This window comes from Herpailurus yagouaroundi, unplaced genomic scaffold (genome assembly GCF_014898765.1).
Source record: "Herpailurus yagouaroundi ecotype Mexico unplaced genomic scaffold, PumYag 188, whole genome shotgun sequence".
Taxonomy (NCBI): domain Eukaryota; kingdom Metazoa; phylum Chordata; class Mammalia; order Carnivora; family Felidae; genus Herpailurus; species Herpailurus yagouaroundi.
In genome coordinates, this window is record NW_024412419.1 from 27,650,782 (window position 1) to 27,674,147 (window position 23,366).

At 41.0% G+C, this 23,366-nt stretch overlaps 1 protein-coding gene across 10 annotated transcripts in view; it reads left to right on the forward strand.

The window, feature by feature from the left end:
- The window catches only part of RASGRP3 (RAS guanyl releasing protein 3), a 105,912-nt gene that overhangs the window by 73,832 nt on the left and 8,714 nt on the right, over positions 1-23,366 (forward strand). For 9 of the 10 annotated variants that reach the window (XM_040496487.1, XM_040496488.1, XM_040496491.1 and 6 more), the window contains 6 exons: positions 1,471-1,746; positions 8,072-8,149; positions 11,301-11,417; positions 15,632-15,747; positions 18,830-18,977; positions 21,890-21,926. In XM_040496487.1, the coding sequence (XP_040352421.1) occupies positions 1,471-1,746; positions 8,072-8,149; positions 11,301-11,417; positions 15,632-15,747; positions 18,830-18,977; positions 21,890-21,926 (772 nt within the window). The remainder of the gene's footprint in view (positions 1-1,470; positions 1,747-8,071; positions 8,150-11,300; positions 11,418-15,631; positions 15,748-18,829; positions 18,978-21,889; positions 21,927-23,366) is intronic. The other variant, XM_040496493.1, reaches the window with a different exon arrangement.

Consider the following 23,366-nt stretch of genomic DNA (forward strand, 5'->3'; position numbering starts at 1 on the left):
TATATATAAAACAATGATCTTTGTCTTTTTAAACTGAGCTTTTTCTGCCATATTTGTTTCCAGACCACAATAATAATATTTTTCCTTTGTCAGTGAAAAAGAACATTTCATCTTTAGGAAAAGATTTCTTTGTAAGCATGTAGTGTGCTGTATCAGTAAGGACACTTTCAGCTGTAAGTTTAAAAATCTTGAAATTGCTTAGACAGTAAGGCAATGGGTCATCTCACATACCTGGAAGTACAAAAAGCAGGGCCAACTCCAGGCATAATCTGATTAGAGCTCTGGCTCAGTAGTTCTGCCTACCTTTCAGTATCAGTTGTTTGTTTCCTTAGACCGGCCTTTCTCCTGATTGGGCTGTCTGCAAGTCGGAGACAGGGAAAACTTCCGCCTTCAGCCCTGCCCCCATGGAATGAAAGACGTTGTTTTTAGGCAGATTGGACCATCTCAGGTCACATTTTCACCCCTGGACCAATAACAATTGCTAGAAGAATATAATGTACCGATTGCCTTACCTCTGTGTTCTTGAACCAATCACAAAAAGAGGGATGGAATTATAATGATGGTAAATCAGAACCCAAACTTGGGCCTAGGAATGGAGACAGCTCCATCTGAGTCACAGGGCTGCTTTCAGAAAGTTGTAGACTGATCAAAATTGAGGAAGGTCTGGTTGCTCTTAGGCAACCAGTGGTAAACAGGAGGTTGTAAGCCAAGAAGTGTTGCTCTCTGACCTAAAACAGATCACTCGTTCTAAGCATACTGGGGTTCATTATGTAAGTGTCTTATTTTCCTTGAGCTTCATACTGAATTTCAAGTAAAGAGCAAAACACATTTTACACATTGTGATGAGTAAGAATTCAGTGGAGGCTCTTAGAGGCTTGGAACCACCAGTGGATCTTCAAAAATTATTTGAAATCTTCTTTCTTACAAAAAAGGAAACTGAGGCCCCTCAAAATGAAGTTACTTGCCAAAGGTCACCTGTCTAGTTAGTGGCAGAGTCCCAAACCACAGCTATCTCATACCTCGGTGTGGCTTTTCCTACCCCATCCCATTCCAGGTTAACCTTTAAGTAATATCTTGAATGCAACTTTCTTAGAACAACAACTGTACTATACTACATACTGTATTTTAATACAATACATGCTTATGTTTGTGGACTGTAGTATTTCCATGAATTGCCAAATACTTCTAGATGATTGATGCTTTTTAACACCCTACCAGCCCTAGTAGGTAGGCAGAGGTGCAGGCAGTTTCTGTTTTGCAGTAGAATAGAACACACTGTCTAGCTCATATAGCCAGGCCCAGGACATTTTTCTAATTTTCTTTTTCTAGGTTAATAATTTCCCTGCATCAGTGTTCGTGCAATTGATACTTCTCTCAGTGGCTGAGGAATTTCCTAGCCACACACGGCAGGGCCTGGGGGTGGGTAGGAGGGAAGACTGTTTGAAAATCCTACTTTTCCATCTGTTCCAGAACTGGAACGAAATGACAGAGCTGGTCTCCTCCAACGGCAATTACTGCAATTACCGCAAGGCCTTTGCCGACTGCGAGGGCTTCAAGATTCCCATCCTTGGCGTCCACTTGAAAGACTTGATAGCAGTCCATGTCATTTTCCCAGACTGGATGGAGGACAACAAAGTTAACATTGTAAAAATGCACCAGCTCTCCGTTACCCTCAGCGAACTGGTGTCTCTGCAGAATGCCTCCCACCACTTAGAACCCAACATGGATTTGATCAACCTGCTCACGGTGAGTTGAGGGGACAGGAGTTTGTGCTGAGAGCTCTTCTCAATTCCCAGGGGATGCGGGAAAGTCCTTGAAGGTCATTAACGAGGTTGCATGCAGGGCTGGTAGATGGGGCAGGATCTGAAAGGGTGGGTGAGGGGATGGGAGCCCAGCCCCATATCCGGCATGAGCTGAGACTATAATCACGGGACAGAGAAATTTTCCTTTGTCCTGAGGAGCCTAGGTACCACCCCTATAGCTCTGCTCCTAGAGCTCTTGGAGAGGCCCTCCACCCTCAGCCCCTCACTCTCCTTCGTCACACCAGTCTAGCTCATCACCACCTTCTACGTGGCCTCACCTTATCCATTTCCCTTTGCCCTCCCGCACAGCATAACTGAAGCCTGGGATAATACCTGGTCCTCCTCCATGATCTCCCTGTCCCCACTGCCACCCTCCCCTTGCCAGCCTGGCCTTTGAGGCCCTTCTAGACTTGTTGTCTATGTATCCTGGGTTGTCATCACCTGATGCCACATCACACTTGCCTTTGAGGAACACTGGGCTTTCCACCACGAACTGCTGCCTTCTGCTTCCTGGCCTTTGCACTTTCTTGGAAAATCCCTTCCCTATCCACCCCTGTGACTAGCTCAAATTCAAAACCTTCTGTCTTTCTGGAGCATTCTCTGTTCCTCTCCAGAGCAGTAAGTGTCTGCTTCATGTGTGGCTCTTGACCTTTATACTTTCTTAACCATAGGGAGGTATCATTTTGTATTAGATTTTTTTTTCCTGTTTACCTGCCATATATATCCCATATCCCCACTGCCTTTCATGATACCTGGCATATGTAGGAGCTCAACAGATGAACTGAATGCTGTGTTTAGGAATGTTGTGGGTCAGACAGATGAAATTCAACTAGCATTCATATTTTTTGTCATTCGTGGCTGATCTCTAGGTCCCGGCGCTTTTAGACACAACAGGTGTATGGGAGAGAACCTACCCCATTGATGGCTGCCTTGTCAGGGGGAAGAGGCATAACCAAATTCTTTCACCCTTGTTTAACAAATGGAGAAGCAACTTCCCTGTTTGGGTTTATAATACGGAAGCTTCAGACACTTGACTGCAATACTGAATTGACTCTTTTCCATTCGTGGCCATGGAAAATGAAAACAATTTCCTTCTGAAGCTCTGAGGGCCTAAATCCTCTGGGACCACTGCACTGGCATAGGAGCGGTTCCTAGACCTTCTCACACACTGTTCCTAGAACACATGATTGTTTACCAAGGCATAGAACCCCTGAAGTGCATGGAGTAATACCAGCTGTACCTTAGCATAAAGCAGAAGTGGCCGACACACAGAAACACAAATCTCTTGGGACTGAGTTTGTATGACAAACAGTAAACACACAGACATTCTCTACTGGGGGGGAAAAACCCTCTCAATAATCCAGGCACCTGCGTTTATGAAGCATTTGCCATGTAAATCTGTTTCCACGAATAAGTGACCAGAGTTGCAGCCCCAATCAGACAGCAAAGCCACAGGCACAGGTGATGTCTGCAGACCAGCTGAAGTTCCACCTGTCTGTGTCCAGGCTACCTTCACTACGTGGAGGAGAGTGTCATAGAGCAGGTGCCTACGCTTGGGCATTTTCTCATCCTGACAAAAGATGATGATGGAGTAGGGGAATTAATTTTGAGTTATGAATGAAGCAACATAATGACAGATATTTAGAGAAGTATCAAAAGATTTTGAATGAAATTTTTGGGTGCAAATGGAAAATTTGAACCCTAGAAATAAAGGCTAAGATATATATATTTTTTTCTGCCTGGGAAGGAAAGAAAAAAGAAAAAGGATGACAACGCAATCAATCCCCGCCCCACCCCCTCTTGGGTATTAAAAGAAAATATGGAAGCCACCAAGCACTGTATTTAGGACAACAATGTTATCTAGTGTAGTACAGTGGCAAGAATCCTGGGCAGGAGATCAAGCTTTTAGCTCTGTGTGTGCAGTTACTTAGTTTTGTCTCCTTGTTAGCTAGACCTGCCCTTGGTCTTTTCATAAGGGATTTTGTGCTCATTTGTGAGATCTCTTCCAGCTCTAAACTTCTGTGATTCTAGATATAAAGACTGGTGGCCCCTTGAGAATAAGGAGCCTGGTGTCAATCTGATACTGTGGTTCCAGCCCAGTGGCTCCTCAGATAGCACAGTCCCACATATGGACATCGATCAAGGCAGTTGCTATTTAAAGCCAAGACCCCTCCTCCTTCCCTACAACCAACAAGAAGGTTCATTGCCCAGGAATATACATTCATTCTTCCTGGCCACAAGCAGATTAATCTCTTCAATGCAGACAAAGGAGATTCCCATCAGGTGTTCACTAGAGCCCAGTGGCCATCTCATGAAAGCAGATATGTGTTAGGATTAGAACCATTTGACTGACAGAAGCTGTGAGGGCATCCATAAGTGCAGCATGTCTCCATTCATTTTTCCCCAAGATTCTAGGTCAGGTTTTTACCTGAAGTGATTATTTGCCTCTAAACATGGCTCCAGGTGAGAAAGCCAATACATGATTGAGAGCCCTGAAAGATGGAAAATGAGAGCTCTTAAATAAATCAACAATTACGGAATGTCTGCTCCATGTGGTAGGCTGCATAGCAACCTTGGGACTTTCTGTAATAACTGATTGCATTTTTCATAGCATTTTCACATATATTTCATATACACAGACACCCTGTGAGGGACCCTGGGAAGGGTAGAGAGTGTAACATCACCCCTGTCCCTTTGTATTTTACAAAGGAAGAAACAGACTTCTAAAGGACAAAAGGCTTGCAAAGGGAGAACTTCTGAATCCCAGCTTGGGGTGGGGGTATCTCTCTCTCTCTCTCTCTCTCTCTCTCTCTCTCAGTGATGGACATTTACTCTGTTTGATTTATTTTATATCTATTTTATTTATTTTATATATATTTTATTTTGCATCTGTAAAAATTAAGTAATCTCTCCTTCCCTCTTCATGGGTGGCTAAAGAAGGAATTAATTACAGAACAAAATCTATGAGTCAGAGACTCTGTGTGCCGTTTTTATCATTGTAAATTTAGCCCCTGAAAAGCCCTGGGCACATGAAGGAAGGGAGACCCCAGCACTAAACACGTGGATTTTGGATTGTTCCTCTTTTCAGGGACAATCTAGAGAAGGCATTTTCCACTGTGATCCTAATCCTGGAACCAGAAGCTTTAAAAGCTGATGCTTCTTACTTTATGGTATACGAAATCATCTGATTCTTTTCATAGTATTTTTAGATCTATCAGTTACTTTTACCATTCTGAGTATATGCAAATAACTGGAAAGCCCCCTGTATTTTTACAGTTTCAAAAAAAAGAAGAAGAAGAAGAAGACGAAGAATTGCAAAAATGGTCAATAAGAGATGACCAAGTGTGTTTTATTTTACAGTTCTCTAGTCAGGGCGACATAGGTCTTAATGTGCAGACTAAATCCACAACCATCTTTGCTGATAGGCTTGGGTGTAAATGCAGCAACATGAAACAGTGATTCAGACCATTCTCCAAGCTCAAAATATGTTAGACACAAGCAAGCATTCTTGAGATTCCATTGACAAGTTGCCTCTAATTATTTAAAAAAAATTGTGGAGGAAGTAAAACATGTTGCTCTGCACAGGGCTGTAAAATCCAGAGATGAGAGAATGCATGTAGGTAGGATCATGGCTGGGAAAGCAGAAGATGGCAGGAGTAATACATTCACTGATGAGCACCGTGGCATTTGACTGGAAGCCAACCATGCAATGCCCATCTCTATGGCCCGCTACACAAACCCCACTGAATGCATGTTAGCTCATTTAATCTTCACAGAAGTCCTGGGAAGGAGCTATTATTTATGCCTCCCATTTTAAAGACCAAAAGACTGAGTCCCACAAAGGCTAATAACTTGCTCAGGATCAAATCACCACTAATAAATTAAGGGCAAACATTTGGAGAAGACATTTCCATCATAGGATCTGGTATCTGTCCATCTGATGTATGAAACTACCACGGATGTTCTGTGTCTTTTGAGAGAGCATCTCCCCTACTCAGTGTGTGGTTTATTTGGATTTCTAGTCAGATGTTCTGGCACTGTTGTCATCCTTTTTCCAGCAGGCACCACTGCCATTCATTATTAAAGGCCGAATCAGTAGGACAGGGGCATGCTCATCGAAGTCCAGATCAACTCCTGATAACAAGGAATCCAGAAGGAAACAGTGACTTGATTTTCTGCCTATGGAACGTTCACAATGCAAGGCAGCAAACTGTGGCTGGGATTATAGAGGCAGAAAAGATGGCAATGGATGCACTGCCTGCTTCTGTGAGGCTTAGAAGCCGGTAGAGTTTTCCATCATGGAATTTATAAAATAGCAGTCAACTGCCATTGGCAAGATGCGTTTTATTTGGCCTACACAGAATCATAAAAATTTTATGTTGGTTGCCAGGATTTAAAAATTGAGATATTTCATGTAAAACTCCAGATTTCTGGCTTCTCTTGACAAATGAGAAGATATGTCAATTGTCAAGCTGACAAAAATTGGCTGTACCTGAGCAGTGGCTTTCTCCCATTCATCAGGGACCCCACGTCTCCCTGTCACCTCCCTAACCCAGAGATCCAGTGTCACATTCTACTTATCACACATTTTTATTATTGTTGAGCTCAGAGGAAAGGTCCCAAGGTGATTACATCTGCGAAGACGGTTTTGGCAAATAAGACATTGTTATACTGGTGTTTCTACCAAAAGATCTTTTTCATGCATTTCACTTAATTCTTTTATATAATGAGCTGCCTTGTAAAGGCATTTGTTTGTAAAGGCACTAGGGGATGGTTCCTCTCCTCCCTGGAGGTAGGAATGACTGTTTAATGGAAGATGGATATAGTGTCTGTTCTTTGTGGGTAGGATTTTCAAGATCTGAAATGATGATGGGGCAGTTTTATAGTCAAGTCAATTTCATTATGTTTAGAAAAAATCTTTAGGTGACAAAGTCTAGATAAAGCAGTATATGACCTGATGTGTGCAATCCTTAATTTAAATGTTGTAGGGGCGTCTGGGTAGCTCAGTTGGTGAAGTGTCCAACTCTTGAGTTCAGCTCAGGTCATGATCTCATGGTTCATGAAATGGAGCTCCGCGTCAGGCTTGGTGCTGGGCTTGGAGTCTGCTTAAGATCCTTTCTCTCCCTCACCTTCCCTCCCCCCCCCCCCCCCCCCCTCTTCCAAAAAAAAAAAAAAAAGAAAGCAAGATAAATCCTTGAAAGACATCTTTTGCCTCTGAGTTTTCTCCCACTTCATCCTTCTTGTGCTTCTCCCTCACTCTACACCCATACACATTAAATTTTTATTTTTAGGCCAAATATGTTAAATAGAATTTTTCATCCCAAATGGTCGAAGAAAGGACAGGGCACCTGTTTATGTTCACTGCTGATGAAATGGCATGATTCATCTGGTATCTTAACATTAAAGGGTGTGGGTGAGACTCATCCAGGCTGATTTTAAGTCTCATGCCTTCTATTTTAGATGAATAGGACCATGCATTTTAGTTTTTACTGATTTCATTCATGCACTCCAATCTTGGTCTAAGTTGTTGTCCCTGCCTGTCCTGATCTTTCTCTCCTTCTTTCTCTGTCCGAATAGTCCCAGTTAGGTCCTAGTTCACAAGGTCCTCTGTGACTCTGTCCTGATCATTTCTGCAGTGGACTCTCCCTTCCCACCCCCCCCACATAATAATAATATTAGTAGTAACAGCTGTCATAATAATAGTAACATCAACAACACCAAATAACATTTCTTGGCATTTTACTGTGTACCAGGTTGTGTGTGTAGTACTTCACATGAAGTATTGCATTTGATCTTGATCAAAATTCAATTCAGTAGGGATTTTTATGATAATTTCCATTTTACAGATGTGGCAAATGAGTGTCAGAGAAGATATAACTGGCTCAAGGTGCCAGGCTAACCAGTGGCAGGCTTAGGACTTGAACTCAGGCCCAACTGACTCCAGAACCTTCCTTCATGCTTTATATCCTGCCTCTCTGAGCAATTCCTGTAGCATTGAGAGTGGGGGCATCTTACTTCATAGCTCAAATATGTTGCCTCTTGTTGATATAAACACATCTGATATAGCACATAGGATGCTGATGACCATGCTAAAGTGTTTGGTTTAAAAATTTCATGTTCTGCCTCTGCATGCTATCTTTTTAATGTTCTGCATTCTCTCAAATTATTAGACCTGAGCTTCAACATTTGGTTTGAAAATATTTCAGCAATGTAGATAAATAAGTAAATGTGATCCAACATCATCATTTATCCTTTCTAATTTGTTGTAGCTCTCTCTGGACCTCTATCATACAGAAGATGATATTTACAAATTGTCACTGGTGCTGGAGCCTAGAAATTCTAAATCGGTAGGTGGATTTTTTCTAAGGATCAGTGCCAAACACCATTGATTGTCATTTACAGTAATTGGCTATTACAGTGATGCTTTGTGATCTGAATACTGAAGAATTTAAAAAATCTGTATTCCATTTTGCCAGTGGAACAGCTTAGATCTGACAGTTTGAGTATGATTTCTTCATCAGAGGCTAACAAAGAAGACCATTATTTCCAATTACTCTGTTTTCTTGTTATCATCTATGTGTTGTGTCTCCTCTGAGAGCCTGCCTACCTATAGGTCCTCCCCCTCAACAAAAGAGAATGCATCTTAATGTGAAATAGCGTTTTAGATTCTTCCACATAAAATCCCATTCAGCATAAAATAAAGTTTAATCAATTTTAAATACCCTGATCATAATTCACAAATTTCTCTGCTAATGATCGACTCAACTCAGAATTTCAGTATCACATTGGATAGTGTCTCAATTAATGGCTGACTCTTAGCAAAGAAACATTTTATGATAAGATTGAGGAAATTGCATTACTGAATGTACACTAATTATTAGTTTTAGTGAGCGGACTGTATCTTAGATCTGTTTTGCACTCATAAAAGAATACCTGGGTAAATTTGAAATTTGCAGCGAGGATGAGGTTTGCATGTTCAAGGAAAACATATCTGTACTTGCCTCTTGGACTCGTATCCTCAGATCAGGTTTCTGATAAAGGTCTCATGACTTACCTCCTTACCAGTTGAACTCTTGGGATGTTGCCAGTGACTTGGACTTTCAATCTGTCCCTGGATTCTGACTCTGCAGCATCAGCCCCAAAGAGGCAGGGCTGTTCTCTGGTACAGGGAGGGTGTGCACTTGAGTCTGAGTTGACCTGGTAACGTCTGTTCTTAAAATTGTGAGTGTGCTGGCTCCATCAGCATTTTCAGCTCCCCTACCATAGGCCCATCTCCTGGGGACACTGAAGAACAGACCCATGTGGGAAGATACAGCAGAGGTAAATGGAGACATGAAGGCTAGCCTCTGCAAAGTTAGTAAGAACAAGGTACACTTGCCTGAGTTGTGCCTTTTACATTTGTTTTCAGGATAGATTTTGGCCAATTTCAGAAGATGTTTCCATCAAACACAGAAAAATCTTTTTATCTTTTGTAAAGCAGAATCTTTCAAAGTCCCTTCCAAGTGCTAAAATCCTATGAATTTATGAAAACACATTTCCCAATCCCTTACTGCCTCTTATCTTAAGTGGCTTGTCACCCTGTTTTGCGCTTAGGTTTGACACATGCTGCTACTGGAGAACAAGCTCCTGTCAGGATGATGGTACCAAGAGCCTGTAACTTCAGTGTGCTTACCATTGGTGCTGGTGGACCTCACCAAAGTCCCACCATGAACCTTTTTCTCTTCACAGGGCACACTCGTGTCTCACTAGTTCTTTGTGTTTTATTTGGTGTCTCAGTTTTTTCACTCTACCTCTAGGTCAAAAGAAATACCTAACAATTCCACGTATAGAATAGTTAGGTCCAAACAGCTTAACATATATTAATGTTTTAATGACTTAGAACCCACTTTAAAAAACAATACACATATGTTGAAATCAAAATAATATTTTAGGGGCACCTGGGTGGCTCAGTCAGTTAAGTGGCTGACTTTGGCTCAGGTCATAATCTCATAGTTTATGAGCTGGAGCCCCGCATTGGGCTCTGTGCTGATAGCTCAGAGCCTGGTGCCCGCTTCAGATTCTGTGTGTATGTGTCTCTCTCTGCCCCTCCCCTTCTTGCACTCTGTCTCTTCCTCACTGTCTCAAGAATAAATAAACATTAAAAAAATTAAAAAAATATTTTAATTCTTTAAAAACCACAATTACTTACTAATGGATGTGTGTGCCTGTTGGGCATGAAACAATATCTTAAATTTTGTCATCAGATTGAATATGGCTACCTTTTTTTCTTGTTCCACATTGATTTTTTTTTTTTTTTTTTTTTTTGCTTTGGAAATATTTGATACCATTGAAAGAAATACAGCATGATCTAATGGGTGAACTGTAAACTATTTCAAGCTGGTAGTTTACATGGTGTCTAACAAATACTGAGTACTGCTGTATTTCCCTTGGGAGTTTGAAATATCTTTTGGTATCCCTGAGAGTCCACTGCAGTGTTCTGGATGGACACCTCGTTATACAGTTTGGGAACCGTGGCTTTATCCTTCATCAGATGAACAAAATGAAAAGCTTGATAGAAAGAGTCATGATGTGTGAGTGAGCCTATGTGTTGGTGATCATATCCAGATGGCAAGTACTTTTTGGTCCTGTTGGTAGCCCAAAGGATACCAGCAACACCCACCTCAAAACATTGCAAAGGGTTTAAATCTAGTACAGTCACTCTTGCAAACATGTTTGTCCCAAATTTAGTATCAAATAAACACCTGTTAAAACAGATTTGCATGTATGCACCAGCAAAAATATTTACATTTAATGAAGGTCCTGGGGAGAGGAATAAAGTACATTGCACTCTTGGCTTGTCTCCCGATAGGATTGTGTTTTGCCTCTGTGTTGTGTAAACACGTTATGCATTATTGCTACCATCTTGGCCACATTATTTAGTGAAAATGTCTTGCAGGAAAGTGGGAAAACATATGGAGGAAGCAAATTCACAAAAGAGGCTAGAAAGATCTAATTAGCCAAATAGTGAGAAGCGATTAAGCATATTGAAAGAGATGCCAGCATGAGAACATAAACTTGGCCATTCACATGGGCCCATTTACTGCAAACATCTACTAGTTTATTATCAACACCAGGTATTAAAGAACTAGATAATAGGTGTTTTATATATTTTGCATTATACAAAAACCTGTATGGATTATTATATAGGTTTTAAGGATGTTTTAGTAATATTTGGGGAACTTGGATAGAATTTTTGAGTGGGATGAGAGAACAGTATCTTTTTCCCACTTAAAAAAATGGAATCTAGACTACTGCTAAACAAAATACACTCTCCAAATATGTATTTAGTTATAGATTAGATTCTATTGACAAAAGATGTTTGTTTTCAGAACATTTAAGTGATACATATGTAAGTTTTTACTGTATTATTAACATAAAAATGTGTATGTCTTTCTCAGTGTCCCCTGATTACTTAAGGTCTAAGATAAAGTTGAAAAGTGTGTTTTTCCCCCCTGTCAGCAGCCTACCTCCCCGACAACACCCACCAAGCCTGTGGTGCCCCTGGAGTGGGCATCAGGAGTGATGCCAAAGCCAGACCCCACAGTCATCAACAAGCACATAAGGAAATTAGTTGAGGTAAGTGATTGAGAGAGAGTAGAGAGTTAGCACTAGAAGGCCCTTTTCTCTTCCCAGAATATTCTAAAGTTGCCCAAGAATCAACTGAAGTCAATGAAAACAGCCCTCTGGCAGGTAGGATCAATTTAGCAGACACTGAGCTCTACCTGGCATTGGCTTATGGGGGAGATTCCCCCAGAATTGCCCTTTTCCCCTTCCTGTCATTCTGTTCTCATTTACCCAAATACCCTCAGCTACTTCCAACTTTCTTTCACCAGCATTTGATGCCTCCATCATTGCCCCTGCAATTTGAGGGACTGTTTGGGGATTAGAATCTAGTCATTAAAAACCTATATGGGTTCCAATAAAATGCCCAATAAATTGATGACCTGAAGGTAAGAAAAGATCCTGTAGGATGCATAGTTTCTCTTGCTGTTTATATTGAGGTCTGTGATACACCTGCACAGAGCTATTTAGGTCAGAAACATTACTTAATTATGGGAAAGTGTCTATCAGAGTTTTCATGTAGAAAGAAGAGTAGAAGCACCATTGTGGGGAAAATGGAAACAGATTTGGCAATAAAAACTATGACATCTGATTAAACATCTGCTTCAATGGATTGGTATGATACAATAGAATCATATCTTTGGGATAAAATAAACTTTTTGCTGGGGGTGGATATTTAAAGAAAAAGAGGGGGTGCTTGGGTGGCTTAGTCGATTAAACATCCAACTCTTGATCTCAGCTCGGATCTTGATCTCAGGGTCATGAGATTAGGGCCTGCATTGAGCTTCATGCTGGGTGTGAAGCCTACTTTAAACACACACACACACACACACACACACACACACACACACACACACACACCCCTAAAGAAAAAGAAAGAATTTTCTACATCTTGGATCATCAAGGAAACCCTGATGCATTGGAAGAAAACTACTACGCAGCATGTGAGGCAGCAAGGAAAGTTCAGAAAGGGTGAGGAAAGGGTCTGAGAAGGCCATAAGATTCAGTGGAGGCCTTGTGTTGATGTTGTGTAACAGACCCAGCTTGGAGCCAGGGAAGGTGGGGAAGGAATCCAGCTCCAAGAGTTGCAGCTCAGGAAGGTCTAGAACCGGGAAATGAAAAGACACAACTATTTTCTTTTCCACTCTCTTCTCTGCTTTTCTCTGAATGCTCATTCCATTATCTGCAGACAGACTTTCTTTGCTACACAAGGGGAGTCTGTATCTCCCTCTCCCCCTTCCTCTCTCTCTCTCTTCCCTTTTACCTTCTCTCTTATTTTCTCTCCAGTTCCAATTTTATGGTGGAAGGTTTGTCCAATTTGGATAAATTGCCTACTGTTGGTTCAATCAAATGAAAGATTGGATTTTATTATGTATTTCCACATTAAATTTTATTCTACAAAAAGAGTTGTACCCTTAATATGGATATAAATATGGATATTAGATTATAAAAGTAGGTACAAGTAGTTAATTTTAAGCAACTTTGATTGTAGGTAAGTATTGGTATTGGGACTTGCAAAAAGACTGTATATTTTGTGATTTTGCACAATTCAGTTTTCTATAAATAAACTTACAATGGGTTCTAAGCAGTCATGTTTTTAAGTAATCTGTTCATTTATACTTTGTTCATCTTCCAAAGTACCCCTGAAGCAGCTTGCAACATAGGGCAATATGGATCAAATAGAATAGAGAGAAAGCATTGGGAAAAGGGAGAAAGATTCATTATAATCTGTTTGCATACATCTGCTCCTGGGGAGAACTTAACAAACCTTTTGGAAAACCCAATTTAGCAGAGGGCAATGGAAAAATCCTTTTATTTTTCAATTATAAAGAAAGTCAGAATCATTGTAAATATGCAAACTTTTCATAAAATACGGAGAATACAAGTTTTACTTTTAGGCCTTGGGAATTCTGCTCTCGAAGGGGAACCACTGATAATTTGTAAACTATCTTGTATGACTTTTTTCCCCCATAAACACATACACCCACGTATGTCTTTGAGCAGCATTGTTCAATTATTTTCCTAGAACAGATTCCCATCAGTGGAATTGCTGGGTCAGAGAGTAAGCACTGACTGTCTTCCAGAAAGATTGTGGCTATTTACTTCATCAACTAATATGAGAGTGCCTATTTTCTCATTCCCTAGGAAATTACCCATTATTTTAATGTTTTCCAATCTGAGAGGTTTAAAAAAGTTTTGTTTGTGTTTCTGTAATTACTAGCAGAATCGAGCATTTCCCATGAATGTATTGGCCACGTGTAATTTTACTTTGGTGGTCTCCTTTTCTCCTGAGCTCTCCTGAGCTGCAACAGGTCTCCTCCTGTTTTCCTTTTGTGTCTTTGCTCTCAGGTATATTGCAAATAATCTTCTCTGACATTTATCTTTACATTTGTCAGCTGAGTTTTTTGATTCAATTATTTTGCATTTTATGTAATAAAATATTTTTGTAGGGGCGCCTGTGTGACTCAGTTGGTTAAGCATCTGACTCAATTTTGGCTCAGGTCATGATCCCAGGATTATTTGATCAAGTCTGCATTGGGCTCTGTGCTGAGTATGGAGCTTGCTTGAGATTCTCTCTCTCTCTCTCTCTCTCTCTCTCTCTCTCTCTCTCTCTCTCTCATTCTCTCTCTCTCCCTTTGCCCCCCTCCCCTGCTCAGGCTCTCTCTCTCTCTCTCTCTGTAAAATAAAAATTTTTTAAATTGTTTACAGCTTCTGACTTTGATGTAATGTTAAGGAAGGCCTTTCCCACTCAGAGATTACAAAACATAAAAATTATTTTTATCTATTTATCTTTCATACTCTTACAGCTTTCTTATTATTAAAATTGTTTTAATGTTTATTTTTGAGAGGGAGACAGAGCATGAGTGTGGGAGGGGCAGAGAGAGAGGGAGACATAGAATCTGAAGCAGGCTCCAGGCTCTGAGCTGTCAGCACAGAGCCCAAAGCAGGGCTCAAACTCATGAACTATGAGACCATGACCTGGGTTGAAGTCAGATGCTTAACCACCCAGGCATCCCTATAGCTTTATTTTTGACATGAAAATATTTAATGAATCTAGAATTTAGTTTTGGGCATTTGATTTTGTAAGATGATTAGCCACTTAACTCAACAGCACTTACTGGATAATCTTTAATTTCTCTGTGGATTTGAGAAGGTACTTTTTGATACTCTAAATGCCTATATATACATAGATCTATTTCTGGACTCTGCTCTCTGTAGTAAATTGTAGTACCATGTTGTTTTGATTCATGTAGCTTTGTAGAATATTTGATTTCTGATGGGGCACGTTCTCTCTCATTTCTTCTTATCTTAAACAATATTAGGCTATTCTCAACATGTTTATTTTAATTTGAACTTTAGAATCAATTTGTTCACTTAAAACAAATTGCCACTGGAATTCTGATTGTAATTGCGTTAAAAGTATATTTGAATTTTTTAGGAGTACCTGGGTGGCTCAGTCAGTTAAGTATCTGGCTCTTGATTTTGGCTCAAGTCATGATCTCATGATGGTGAGATAGAACCCCTTTTCCTGGAGCCTGCTTAATGTTCTCTCCGTCTCCCTCTCCCCCTCCCCTGCTCATTCTCTCTCTCTCTCTCTCTCTCTCTCTCTTTCTCTCCCTCCCTCCCTCCCTCCCTTTCTCTCTCAAAAAAAAAAAGTATACTTGAATTTTTTTTAGATAATTTAACATTTTAAAGCTTCATTGTCTATTGTTATGGTTTTGGCATTTGTGAGTTCACCAAACTTAACTCTTACCAAAACTGAGGTCTCAGTTTAGACCTCACTTTCTCCAGGAAATGTTTTTTTTTAAATATTTATTTATTTTTGGGAGAGTGCAGGTAAGGGAGGGGCAGAGAGAGGGGGACAGAGGATCCAAAGTAGACTCTTCACTGAAAGGCTGACAGCAGTGAACCCAATGTGGGGCTCAAACTCAGGAACCGTGAGATTTTGACCCAAGCCAAAGTTGGACACTTAAGCGACTCAGCCACCCAGGTGCCCCTCCAGGAAACCTTTTAAAATCTCCCTTAAAATTCCCCCACAGCAGCCTATTTTTATCCTCAGCATTGCACTTATCTTGTTATACCATAAAGGCTTCTTGATTTCATTATTTCCCACTGGATTCCAAGCTCCTTGATAGAACAATATACTAGTTATCACTGCTTTCCCAATAACAAGTTCAGAGCCTGACTCATACCCAGTTATTCAGTAAATATTTGTATTTCCTTTGCAGTCTGTGTTTAGAAACTATGACCATGACCATGATGGGTACATCTCCCAAGAGGACTTTGAAAGTATAGCTGCCAATTTTCCCTTTTTGGATTCCTTCTGTGTCCTGGACAAAGATCAGTAAGTTTTAATTTTGTTATGTTTTAATGCAGCTATCCTGAAACAGAAAATTAGTGTCAGAGGAGAACAGGGATACCTTTATTTTTTATTTTTTTTTAAGTTTATTTATTTATTTTGAAAGAGAGAGAGAGAGAGAGCATGAGCAGGGGACGGGGAGAGAGAGAGAGAATCCCAAGCAGGCTCTGCACTGTCAGCACAGAGCCTGATGTGGGGCTTGAACTCACAAACCATGAGATCGTGACCTGAACTGACATGAACAGCCAGAAGCTAACTGATTGAGCCACACAGGTATCCCAGAGATACCTTTAATTTGCATCTTGACAGCTTCAATCCTAGTGTGTTGATGAAACAAGTGTAATGTTTCACTGATTTTTTTCTTGGTGTTCACAAACCTGACTGGCTGGATGAGATTATAGGGCAGGCTACATCATCAGTGTTGAGTGTAAGTGCCCATTTGCAAATGAGCCCAACTCTCCATATTACTTCTACTTAGCTATTTCATCAACCCCAAAACCTCCATCAAGAAAAAATGGAGGAGAAATATAGTTACATCTAGGCTGGTAGAGTCCTCAGCATCAATGGACCTGAGGGCAATACTAAAACTAAAAAAGGAAAATTATTTTAAATTACTTACAGCTTTCAGAAGAGCAGGTGATGTCTGCAGATAGCCAAGAAGGGTCCTTGCTTTGTTTTTCTCTCCACTAGCTCAAAAGTTATTTTGGTCAATGAAGTAAAAATGTATTTCTATTGAGCTTCAAATGATTCCTGGAAAAGTAGATGACTTTGGAAGCTAATATCCAGCTCACTGGAAACTAATAATATGAAATATATATTGCAGAGAAACACTGACATTAGTAATTTGATTGCTTCATTAAAAAAAATTTTTTTAATGTTTATTTATTTTTGACAGAGAGAGAGAGCAAGCAGGGGATGAGCAGAGAGAGAGGGAGACACAGAATCTGAAGCAGGCACCAGGCTCTGAGTTGTCAGCACAGAGCCAGATGCGGGGCTCTAACTCATGAGCTGTGAGATCATGACCTGAGCCGAAGTCAGCTGCCCAAGTGACTGAGCCACCCAGGCTCCCCAATTGCTTCATTTTTAATTATGTGAGATTAGTTCTTAGTTTAAAAATCATCTATAATGAGATGCTAGATTTTATACTGGTGGAATGTCCAAATTATATCACTTTAAAATTCTATAATAATTTTGTTGGTGTGTGAAGTTGTTTTTTTTTTAATTAAATCTGTAGGTAATTCAGTACACTAAGGCTTTCCTTGGTACTGTATCATAAACATCTTAAAACTTTAATTCATCTTCATTGTATATCTAGAACAAGGAATCCTTTAAAATAAGTTAAATTATTAGAAATAAACTTCTTTTACAAAATTAAATTTAAGTTACCTGCTAACTGCCCACCTCCCTTAGTATGTTTCTGTCAGTGATGTGTAACCTAAATTCAGTAGGGCATGAATTTAAAATCACTTCCTACTCTTCATTTCTTTTTGTTTTTTCAGCTGATTCTTTAGATGGACCTTACACTGTGCCAGCAAAGATATAAATACAATACAAAGATATAAAATATCTTTGTATATAAATATAAAGATATAAAAAAAATTTTCCCTAAAAATGCAGGTTTGAAATATTCATACTGTATATGATTTCTTCTTTAGATATGTTGATTTTGCGAGGCCAGTAGACCATCCAGGAAGAAAGAGATTCTAGCAAGCTCTAGATGTGGTACCAAGATTCAGGAGAACAGTTTTGGAGACATAGACTGCTAGGTCTTCAGCCCAGCCTTGTGAGCTGGAGTCCTGGGTGTGGGAGCAAATTCAAAGTTTAAAGAAAGATGAGCTTGGGCCCTAAGGAATGTAGCTTCAGGGGCTCTTCTCCCTACATGCAGCTGAAAGAAAGAAGTAGATCCCTCAGGAGAAGCATGGGAGGAAGGAGAGAAACTGGCTACGTAGAATCACAGGGTCACATGGAAGAGAGAGTGTCAAAAAAGGAAAAACCCTGTCCCCAAGTCATGTGCAGCCAGGAGGTCAGCAACATCAAGGAGTGAGAAAAGGCCACTGAGGATGTCCTTGTGACAGTTTCAACAGAGAGGTAGGGTGAGAAGCCTGGTTATATGGAGTGAGGAGTAATCAAAGGAAATGAGAAAAAAAAAAAAGAAAAACCTGTAATGAACATTCTTTTTGAAAAGCTTGGGAGGAAGAAAGGGAAAGGGAAAGATAGGTGCTGGAGTTGGAAGAGATGTTGAGGAAAGTCGTTTTCCAAGAGAGGAAGTCACGAGTGTGTTTGTACACAGAGGAAGGAGTGGGTGAAGAGACTGAGCAGAACCCAGAAGGAGCTGTGTCTTGGGAGGCTGGAGAGTGGGGGATGGGAGCATGACTTCCTCAGACCAGGAGGACCCAAGAGAGGACAGATGAGATACAAAGGAATTCTGAATTGGCACAGAAGGGTGTGGTCTCCAGCGTGTGCTGGTGTGGTGAGAAGGCAGCATGAAGATCACCTCTTATCAGGTGGATTTGATCTTGGTAAACAAGAAGTCTGATTATGTGTGGGTGGGTGCCACTGACTGTGAAGATATGGAAGAATCCCTCTGGTAAGTGGTCTGTAAGCCAATAAGACCTGAATGAAAGATTACCACCACTGGCAGTGGCCTGGATGACAGCAGGCTGAATGAATTTGAGACTGGTGGGCCCAGTCATTACAGTTTTCTGCCTTTCTCCAGCAGCCTGATTCTTGCACACCCTGTTGTTAGGTTAGGGCTAGAAAAGAGATGTCCTTCTGAAGCTACTATTTGGTAATGAAGGAGACTTTCTGTGCTACGACACACAGGACACACACATACACACACACACACACACACACACACACACACACACACACATCTTCTTATTCTGAAAGCCTCTGGCACTGAATGCTGTCTTTCGAGGTCCCCTCCTTTCAAATAGAACAGAAAAGTAAACACTGCCCACCTGCTTTTGGCCACAAAGGTTTGGGAGGTTGGGTGATTAAAGTGTGTCAGCCACTTAGCAACGTGGTCTTCAAAGATCGCTCCCTTTTTTGATTCTCTTTACAGGGATGGCCTAATTAGTAAAGATGAAATGATGGCTTACTTCCTGCGAGCTAAGTCCCAATTACACTGTAAAATGGGACCAGGATTTGTCCATAATTTTCAGGAGATGACCTATCTCAAGCCAACCTTCTGTGAACACTGTGCAGGATTTGTAAGTCTGTTTTCCATTATTTCTCTTGTGTGTAGTTATTTGTACAGCATCCTGAGAGTGTCGGAAAATAATACACCAACAGAATCCATTGTGTGCTTTAGATCAGAAGTAAAGTATGATGGCTCCCTGAAATTAAAAAATTAAGTTTAAAACAAAAGCAATATCTGCAGGTTTCACTATGTTCTTTCTAGGATTGTAAGGCTGGCATCAGGGGAGGATGGAGAGGCTTGTTAACTCAAGAGAGCAGTTTGTCTGTTAATCCCTGCCAGGGAAAGGTTCTGCCCAATGAGCCTTGGCATTCGTCACTAATACTCGTAACAGGTGCAATTAAGGGGAGTATTTATCTTCACCAGTTCCTCCCAGTTCTTGTTTCATGTGGTAGCAGTCACCAGACATCCATCATGGCATGGCTCAATAATTCATAACTCAAAAAGTAAAAAAAAAAAAAAATCTTTTTGGAAGGAAGATGGTTGTAATAATAAGTAACGTTTATTTGGCACTTGACAGTAATGAAATACTTCCATAGACGTTAGTATAATTGATCCTTGTAACTAGTTCATGACAAGGACATTTTATTCTCCCCATTTGCCTATCAAGACAGAGAGGTCCAGAGAGGATAAGTCCACTTTCCCAGGATCACACAGCCAGTAATTACCAGAGCCAGGATTCAAACACCGGTGTTTTGACTCTGAATCCTGGGCTTTGCCTATGCCACTGCACAAAGGAAGCTGGTTCACTTCTTTTCCCCACATTTGATAATTCCTTGTCATCTAAAGGCAGCTTTGGCCTTAGTATTGAACAAAGACTCGTGGGCTCTGAAAGTCTAGTTGATACCCAAGTTGTAGAAGATGAAAATGTGATCCTCTAGGACGAGATGGCCCTGCAGCCAGCATGCCTATTACTCTTTTGTCCAGATGCCAGAGCTCAGTTTTGTTAGCTTCATTCAGCCATCATGTTCCACTGGTTCCATAGTCTCTCCAAATCTTACGGCAACCTAAGGTCCGAAATCAAAGGACTGTGGGAAATATTGCTCTACGCCCATCTACATGAGGTCACTGTCTCCTGTCCTTGTCTGGCACCTGACCCAGAGCCTCTTCCTGCCTTGTGTTGTCTGCTAGTTATTAAGGAAGCATTAGCAAGTGATGCTCTGATTTGCCCTCCTGATAGGACTCATGGTTCACTTTATTTTTTCCAGCAGTTCCTGCAGCTATGCTAATAATGTGCCATATCTGGATATTAGAATGCTTCTTCTTAAATCTTATCCTTTCTTGTCCTAGATCAGTGGCTTTTGCTCACACACAAAACTCCCAGGAGCAGTGGCTTCCTGTCTTTCCCTCATGTGACACAGTCTTCTTTCTCTACTTATTAGTGACAAGACCTTGCCAAGTGACTTCACCTCTTGCTAGCCCAGTCTATATATGTATAATGTTACATGAGTTAATACATATAAAAAGCTCAAAACTGTGTCTTTTGCACAGCAAAAGTTCCATAAATGGTAGCTGTCAGGATTATTATTATTATCATCATCAAGGTCTTGGGGAGGAAAAATTTCTTATCACTGCAAATTCTCCATGTCTGGGACCTTGCAAATTATTTAAAATTTCTGGATCATCCCAGTCACCTTTTATGGAAGAGACACAAACTAGATTATCTTTAAGATCCCTGTAGCTCTGACATGATGTCATAGTCCAATCATCCCAGGCACCTGAGGCCTTGCTTCCAGTTAGTTGTCTTAAGAATCCTTCCTATCCCAGGGCACATTTGAATCTTAATAATATATTCTGAAGGACCCAATAACTTTTAAGACTCAAAGGAATCGCTCTCCACTGGTGGAATTTCCTTCTCAGAAAGGGGGTGAGAATCAGTCTTCCTGATGCCCTGAGTCACTGCACATTGGCAGCTATCTATTCTTCTCATAGGTGACATGATGTCCACACTCAGGGCATTGTTCCCCTATAATACCTGTAAGTGATGCCCTCATCAGCACCAGTAAGCCCCTGGCCCTGTTTCTTTCAAAATCATTTTATTAAATAGGTATCAGTCACCTAACCTAACCACTACAAGGTTAAAAGTGAGTTTTTCCAGCTTGAGCGAAACCTGCTGAATTGAACAAAACAATACCGATGTTCCTGTGTCCCTCGGCCGCACGTCCGATGCCGTGGGAGGCACAGGAAAGAATGTGGTGTATCAGGGGGGTGGACACACCACCACCAGGATGATCCCCTGAACGACCTGGGTGACCACCCCCTCCTTACACTGGAGGCCCTCACATCTCTCCTGAGACACTTGTCACTTCCTACATCCTCCTTCCTACTTGATTGGCAGAATCTGAACATTATTCTGCATCTCCCACAGCCTTGGCACAGACCAAACACTGAGCAGGCCGAGAACGAATACACGAACAAATAGATCTTTTCCTTTTCTGTATTCTTTTAAGGTACCAATGGTACTTGGAAAAGAACGTTGCACAGTGCAAATGCTTTAGTGGGATACGCACTGCGTAGGTTGCTTAATTTCCCAGGGGGCGTGCCAAGAGGAGCTACTGCGATGAAAAAGAAGGCAGGGGGAGCTGGGGGCTTCCAGACACAGTGACAGCCTCCCCGTGGAATTTTGCTGAGAGCGCTTTATACCAAAGTCCAATAATTGTACCAACATCAGTTTCCCATCCCAGCTCCCATTTGGCTTTCAGAAAGAAAAGGGAAGCAAAACTGTTATCGCCCCAGCCCCCAGCTGGAGTGAGCTAGGAGCTGGTTCTTCTATCTGACAGGAAGGGTGTCAGGATCTGCTACATCCTGTTTGTGCGCCACCGAACATCATGCCTCCCAGGACTTCCTTCTTCTGGTCTTCTTTCCCACCCCCCCCACCCCGATTTTAATTCAGATTCTCTGACATTCTTTTGTCTTTTGTTACAGCTCTGGGGCATAATCAAGCAAGGATACAAATGCAAAGGTAAATAAATGTAATGTTGCTAACATTTTTTAATGTGATAATTGGGGCAGGAATCAAATTTGACTGATGGAACCACAGAAACTCTTGGTGTCATGGATAACTTGGGTCTTTGGCCACTGGCAGTTGAAGAGTTAATGTTTTTGGCTGGGTGGGGGGGATCCATGGAGTTTTGGAGATCCCAGACTGGAATTATATAGTTTGTTGCAAGAGCAAGCAAACCACCCCTATCAACCCACACACCTGTGGCCCCATCTCCAAGATGTCTTGTGAATTACACAGTCTTGTGAAGCACACAGTTAAGGTGGGACTTCTGAAGTGGGCTGAGTGTAACTAAAATACCGTATAAAGGAACTGCATCCTTCATGGGAATAGAGCCCACACTCATTCCCGTAATACAGATGCCTTTCTTTCTACTCTCACATCTAAGCTGTTCCTTTGTCACTAAATCACAGATGCTGATGAGAAAAGAGAAGCCTTAAAAAATTATTTTTGTCCCTTTTCAATATTTGTTCATAAAGTGCCCCATTCAATAGGAATTTATAAACAAATAAATATATACTTGATGAATGCAATACGCATGCATATTAATAGGCACTTAGGAATATGTTGCTCTTTGTACATATGATCATTACACATTCTTGGTGTTTAATTTCAGAAATTGCTGGATAATTTATGCAGACTATTTGTACTGATGGTTTTAAGAATCTGATAATGCTCTTGAAAGATATAACTACAAAAGGAAACATCTTAGTCACAGAATGGCTTTAGATTAACACTATTCCCTTAGAATGCCTTTTTTCCCCTGTAGCTATCTTTCAGGATTTGGCCCTTATTTTGCGTGAACAGAGAGCTTCCCTGAACCTCAATGGGAGCCAGTCTCAAAAACCTTCCCTTTAGTTCTTGGTATCAGTTGTCTTAGTGTAACTTGGATTTCTACTTACAAGCAGTAAGCTATTGCGATATCTTACTGCCCAGCTATAGTTTTATTCTGGTTTCTGACCCTATCCCCTAAAGACACACACACACACACACACACACACACACACACACACACACACGATTTTATGAAGATGAAAATCAATTAAACCCTTGGATCATCTTTGTGCACATGGTATTTTCTCTTCTTTTTTTAAAAAATTTTTCTTATGTTTTTTACTTTTGAGAGAGAGACAGACAGAGTGCCAGTGGGGAAGGGACAGAGAGGGAGGGAGACACAGAATCCAAAGCAGCCTCCAGGCTCTGAGCTGTCGGCACAGAGCCTGATGCGGGGCTCCAACTCCCAGAGAGTGAGATCATGACCTGAGCCGAAGTTGGACACTTACCCAACTGAGCCACCCAGGCACCCCTGGTATTTTCTCTTAAAGGCACATAGAGTGAAAAGATTAATTGAAATAGACTGAACCTGTCATTATAATTTGGTCTTTCCATGATGTCATTAAA